The sequence below is a fragment of the Microtus ochrogaster genome, chromosome X, assembly GCF_000317375.1.
Source record: "Microtus ochrogaster isolate Prairie Vole_2 chromosome X, MicOch1.0, whole genome shotgun sequence".
Classification (NCBI taxonomy): domain Eukaryota; kingdom Metazoa; phylum Chordata; class Mammalia; order Rodentia; family Cricetidae; genus Microtus; species Microtus ochrogaster.
The window spans coordinates 48,872,677-48,879,493 of NC_022026.1; the positions used below are offsets into that span (position 1 = coordinate 48,872,677).

Here is a 6,817-nt window from a genome sequence, read left to right on the forward strand (position 1 = left end):
TTCAAGCTGATGAGGGAGAGGGACTTGATCGGGGGAGGGGGAGGGAAATGGGAGGCGGTGGGGGGGAGGAGGCAGAAATCCTCAATAAATAAATAAATTAAAAAAATAAAATAAAATAAAAATAAAAACCATCTTTAAATCAGAAAAAAAAAGACAGGGTCTCTTCCCACATCAGAGCACAGGACTGAGCTCCCAAAGTCCAGTTGAAGAGTGGGAGGAATGAGAATATGAACAAAGAGGTCAAGACCATGATGGGGACACCCACTGAAACAGCTTACATGAGCTAATGGAAGCTCTCCAACACTCGCCAGATTGGGAAGGAACCAGCATAGGATCAAACTAGTCCCTCTGAATGTGGGTGACAATTGTATGGCTGGGGCAGACTGCGGGGCCACTGGCAGTGGCATCAGGTTTTATCCCTACAGCTTGTGCTGGCTTTTTTGGAACCCATTCTCTTTGGATGGATACCTTGCCCATACCTTGCCTAGTAGGGAGGGCCTTGAACCTTCCCCAAAGCAATGTACCTACCCTCTCTGAGGAGTGGATAGAGGGTTGGAGTGGAGGAGAAAGTGCAGGGAATGGGAGGAAGGGAGGGAGTGGGAACAGGGATTGGTATGTATAATGAAAAAAGATTGTTTTTTTTTTTTTAAAAAAAAAAAAAGACAAGAGTCTCTTACTGAACTGAAGCTCAGTGTTTTTTCTTGACTGGCTAGCTACCAAACTCCCATAATCCACCTCTCTCCATTCACCAATGCTGAGGTCACATACACTGAAATGCCTAGTTTTTGTGTTCTTGGTTTTGGTTGTTGTTTTGATCAGGTTTCACCTAGTAGTGCTGGCTAGCCTGGAACTCACTATGTATACAATGCTGGCCTCAAGCTCATAAACCTGCCTGCTTCTACCTCCTGGGTGCTGGAATTAAAAGTGTGTGCCTCCACACCTTGTGATGCCTAGTTTTTGTTGTCGGTGGTGGTGGGGTTTTATGTTTGTTTTGTTTTGTTTTGTTTTTTTTCAAGACAGGGTTTCTCTGCCTAGCTTTGGCATCTGTTCTGGAACTCACTCTGTAGACCAGGCTGGCCTCGAACTCACAGAGATCCACCTGCTTCTGCCTCCCGAGTGCTGGGATTAAAGGCGTGCAACACAGTTTTTAATGAGGGTGTTGGGAATTGAACCTCGGGTCCTCAAGCTTGCACAGAAAGAATTCTTCCTACTGGTCCATCTCAAGTCACCTGGCAGCCCTTATGACATGATTCCTGTAGTCATTTTACTCTTAAAGGAAAACCTTGCACCTTTTATGGCGCAAGTGACCCTTGATGTGTAAGGACACATGTGGAATGGATTGCTAAGGTACTTAACAGGGTAGCTTGCTTTATTCCGTCTGTATTTTGTGGCTCTGTATGAGGCCCAGTTTTGTTTATAAAGAATATTCAGGGCTAAAGTCAGAGTATGGATGTTGCTCAGTGGTAGTTCTTTTCAACACATACAAAGTCTTGGTGTATAGTTCACCAAGAACTTTGTGGCGTGAGGCTCTAGGATTAATCCCAAGCACCACAACAGAGAACAAAGTTAACCTAAAGAAACCCAAAGAAAACTAATCCGGGTGGAACCTGCTTACAACTGTAGTTCTCAGGACAATCAAAGAGTTGAAGGTCCTCCTTGACGACAGCAAATCCTGTCTTTTAAAAGGGAGGACAGGGAAGCTCAGGAACATTTCTGATAAGAAATTCCTGAGACGATGAATGTTACTCTGTGTTTGTGTGTGTTAGAATTGAAAATACAAAATGATAATACAACATAGAATAATAAAACAGAAAAATATTTATAAAAGATTATATGCATTTGCATAGCAAATAAATCTGGAGCAAAAGTAAGTTACTGAGGAACCACTGGGTTATCTTTGTTTTTATTTTTGTTTTTTGTAGTGCTGAGGATTGAACCTAGGATTTCACACATGTTTAGCAAGTACTCTACCACTCAACTATATCCCCAGCCAGAACCCCTGGATTGTTTAGGCTTTCTCATACCCCGCCCTGTTATACCCCATCCTTGAGAGGCCAAGCCGATCTTAGCTCAGCTGAGGAAAAGGCAGAATTGGTATTTGTAACAGTTTTAGCTGCAACTAAAGGTCCCTGGTCTTCTAGTCTGTGGGTGGAGCCTCTAGGCTTTAACCTAAGTAGCCCTGTGCACTCTCTGGGCAGCTCTGAGTGACAGCACCCATACTTCTGTGCTTTCTAGGATCTTCCCTCCTGAGGCAGGCCCTGATGGAAGCACTTAACATCAAGATCCAGACAGAAGAAGTGGTATTCTTGGCATTCCACGAGAGACTGAAAGAAACCGTGACCAACGAGTGACTCCTGGAAGCTTGAGACTAGTCCTGCTGCCTTGAATCTTTTCTTTCATAGAACAGCCAGTTAACATAATGACATGGCTTTTGTTCTTTCTTCCTGAAGGTATCCATGGTGTTAGAATAAAAATGCTACAAAGAGAACACTTATGCCAAGATATAGTATCAGGTTAGAACCTCAAGTTCATGGCAACTCCATAAGGGACCAAATAGCGAAAGCAGGACCTTCTCAGCTCCTCAGGTGGTTGACTTAATAAAGGCAATCCCCATAAACAATCCCTATTCAATTTCTTTTCTGTTTTTCTTCTGTATTTTCAATATATTTACGTATTTGGGGAGCGGTTGAAGGGAGTGTGCCAGCACACACACGTGGAAATCAGTGTGTATCTGGAGGTCAGAGGACAACTTGAAGCGGTCTCCCTCTCCCGCTGTTGTGTGAGTCCGGTCAGCAGGCACCTTGGCCTACGGACCCATGCCATGGGCCCTCTTCATTTATTTTTGACATAGTTTCTTATGTAATCCAGGCTGGCTTCAAACTCCCTCTGTAGCACTGAGTACGGTCTTGAAATAATGGTCCTGCTGCTTCTACCTCCAGGGTGCTGGGATCATGAGCCCCAAAGGTCAAAGCCAGGGCTCTGTATGTGCTAGACAGGCCTCCCGCCAATAGAGCTGCATCCCCAGCCCCCTGTCTACTTCCCAAGAAGCTTCTTTGGAATGAAATCCCAGTAGATCTCATATTCCTATGGGAAACGTTTTGGCTAACAAAGGTTGGGCTCACAATGCCGAGGCCAGACACAATAAGAAAGGAAGAGTGCCTACGGCAGCGTGGATGGTGATCGAGCCGACCAGATAGGAGAAGGAAGGGACAAGGCTCCGAGGAAAACAGCAGACCTAATCTTGGCAGGCTCCACCTGGCTTCCAACAACACCCCTTCCTCCTCAACAAGGCAGCTACTCCCTTTATCCGTGGTTCCACCTTCATACATATTCCTGCCTCTAAGTGTAGCGGGTTGAATTGTGGAGAAAGACTGCTTCTAATAAAGCTTCCATCTTTGGCAACTTAGAAGTCTAGGCACTAGAGACAGCCCTTTGTCACCTCAGGAGATTGTGGAGGGTGGACTCACTTCCTGCTTTGCTTCCTCCCCCTCTGAAACCCTTTCCCTGTGCCCCGGTATGGTTCTTCCCCTTCGGGCATAAGAATGGAGAGTGCCCTGCAGGATAGTCCAGGGGTCTCAAACTGTGGCTCTCAACCCTTTGGGGGATCAGACAACCCTTTCACATATCAGATATTTACATTATGATTCATAGCAGTAACTAAATCATAGTTATGAAGTAGCAACAAAATTGCCTTATGGTTCGGGGACACCACAACTTGAGGAGCTGTATTAAAGGGTCACAGCATTATTAGGAAGATTGAGAAGCACTGGATTAGAGGGTCTTCCATTGGGAGGAGGCATATCTCCCCATCCACAGCAGAAAAAAAAAATCATTTCCACTAAATGGTAACTCTCACCATGGCGGAGCCAAAGCCTTTGTTCCTGACTTCCTATCAGTGCCCAGCACACAGTAGGTGTGCAGCTAAAGTCATTGAACAGATTTATAGATGCATTACTAGAGAAGATCCTTTAAGACTGGGCAGATCACACCAGCATTTAACAGCTTCATGAGTCCCCACCAAACATAGTGAGACAACATTCCTAAGGAAAAACCCCACTTCGCTGAACAGCCTTCCTGTCCCCCAGCTCCCCATCCTGACCTCACAGTTCTCTGAAGAGACTAAGTTTCTGATGAGACTTAAGTGCCCAAAGGAGACTGAAGGGCACTGTCATAACCGGGAGAGGGGTGGCCAGACCAGTTTCATGCACAATTGGCCCTGGGCCATGGAAAAGATTAAGCCTTACAAATATTTGCAGAGACAGTGCAAGCCTCTGCGAGTCTGCTCTGATTTCTCAGTGCGAACTCCAAGGACATAACAAAACAAAAGAACCAATGTCTAATAAAGGCTGCTGTTGGCCAAGTTCAACACAATGACGCCTTGTCCTATCTGTTCCTCCTAAGAGCCCCACAGAGCAGAGTCACCAAACTGTAACCTCTAAACCAAGTTCGACTCATCACTCATTTGTTCTGTTAGTGACAGTGTCTCACTGTATAGCCCAGGCTGGTCTCAAACTCATGATCCTCCTGCCTCTGCCTCCCAAGTGTTGGGAATCACAGGCTTGTACCACCATACCTGGGCTCACCAGTGCCTGCTTTATTATAAAATGTTACTGAGACACAGCCATGCTTATGCTTTCATACAATGTCTGTGGCTACTTCCAAACCCACAATGGCAATAGTTAGTGTTGGCCAGAGCCACACCATTTTGTAGAGCTTCTCCATTTTGGCTGAACTCTGACAATCCAAGAAACAATAATAATTTGGTTTCTAGAACTGAAGCCACTTGTTTTTCCAGATTCTTGCCCTCCCTACCCTCAAAGTTGATTTGGAGACAGCCTGACTCCAAGTACATACTATGGACTACTCATCAATCACAGGACATAGAACCCACTCCTTCCTCTGATATCCATAAGAAGGGGACTCCCCCACCCCACTCAGTTATTTTCAGATTGCGTTGACAGTTGGGTCTCATCTGACCATCTCAGTCAAGCAGAGAGGGAAGGAGCATGTTGGAGCAGTGGCCAGTGTGAGATGTGATTCCCACAAGTGGGCATGGGAGAATACACAAGCAGAGGAACTGGGCGTTGGAAGGAGGAACGGTAGGGTGTTGAGCCACTCACCTGGAATACAGTCTAAAGAGGCAGCTCCAGCCGACCACAGAGCATTGGCTCCTCCCTGGCAATCACATTTGCATGCTTTGTGGTACCAGGGGTCCTCGCCCTCATCCTGCAGGCAGCCAGAGTGATACAAGTCATAGAAGTCACAGTCAAAGACAACTGGCCAGTGTACCACAAGAAGCTTGCTTGCAAAGGTCAAACTCACTCCTTATAGCGTGTGCCTCTGAACGCACACGGCGGCCACTTTTCTTTGATTTCATGTTACTTTTTTCGCTTGGGTTGTTCTCGCTGCTGCTGCTGTTTTTTAGACAAGGTCTCTCTCACGTATCCCAGGCTGACTTTAAACTCACTACATAGCAGAGGATGACCTTTAACCCCCCCCCCCCAATCCTCCTGTGAGTGCTGGGTTTATAGATGGATGCTACCTTGCCCAGTTTATATGGTGCTTAGGATCAAATCAAGAGCTTCTTCATGCAGGCTAAGCAAACATCCTTCCAATGAAGGTGCCCCAGCTCTATATTCCATTTTTACACAATGTGTATGTGCATGTGCACATGTTCGGGTGCATGTGTGCTTGGATACTCGTGTGGTGGCTAGAGAATAGCTGGATGCCTTTCTCGGGAATTCCAGCTGCTTCCTTTGAGGCAGGGTCTCTTATCTGCCTGGGGCTCACCAATTAGGCTAGACTGGTTGGCCAGCATGCCCAGGGATTCTCCTATTTCCACCTCCCCAGCACTGGGATTACAAGCTCCTGCCAACATGCCCAGAATGTTTTCTAAAGTTCTATTGAATGGACACAAGTCCTTGTGCATGAGAGGCAAATGATTTACCAAATGAGCCATCTTCCTATTCCCTTTTTTGTTTTGTTTCAAGCTAGGGCCGAATTCAGCACAGGTTGACTGACCTCCAACTTCTGTGTAACCAAGGATGGCCTTGAACCTCCTGCCCCTCCTGCTTCTACACCTCAAATGCTGAATTTAAAGACGTATTCCACCATGGCCTCCTCATCTTTGATTCTAAATAAGTAAATGTCTGTCACTGTAGGCTAATAATGTTCACCTTCTTGGGGATGGAGTTCCAGTACCAGGTTGGACTCATCATGCTCCCTGGAGGGTCCTATCTAGGCATCCCATTTTAAAACTACCTGTGGTATATATAGTACGTGACTGTAATCCCAGTACTTGGGAGATAGAGATAGGAGGATCAAGAGTTCAAGGTGATGGGCTGGAGAGTTGGCTCAGTGGTTAAGAGCACTGATAGTTTTTCCCAAGGTCCTGAGTTCAATTCCCAGCAACCACATGGTGGCTCACAATCATCTGTAATGAGATCTGGTGCCTTCTTTTGGCCTTCAGGCATACATGCAGATAGAATACTGTATACAAAATAAATAAATCTTTTTAAAAAAAGTTCAAGGTGATCATCAGCTGTATATCAAGTTCCAGGCCAGCCTGGGCTACATGAGAATCTGAGTTAAAAAAAAAAAGCAACAATAACAACAGGAAAACAACTGCCAGTCTAACTGGGTATGGTATATGTGCTACGTAGAAAAATTCTAAGAACAAAGAAGCCCCACCAGTCTTACTAGGGGTGTGACTAAGTGTTAAATCACTTGCCTAGCGTGAGCAAAGGTTCCTAAAATAGGTCTGGGTGGGTATTTTTTTTGTTGTTTTTTTTTTTTTCGAGACAGGGTTTCTCTGTGG

At 45.6% G+C, this 6,817-nt stretch overlaps 1 protein-coding gene across 1 annotated transcript in view; it reads right to left on the reverse strand.

Annotated features, from left to right (window-relative positions):
* Nucleotides 1–6,817, reverse strand: part of Rs1 (retinoschisin 1) — a 30,474-nt gene that overhangs the window by 8,340 nt on the left and 15,317 nt on the right. The window contains exon 4 of the mRNA XM_026784741.1: nt 5,121–5,226. Within this exon, the coding sequence (XP_026640542.1) occupies nt 5,121–5,226 (106 nt within the window). The remainder of the gene's footprint in view (nt 1–5,120; nt 5,227–6,817) is intronic.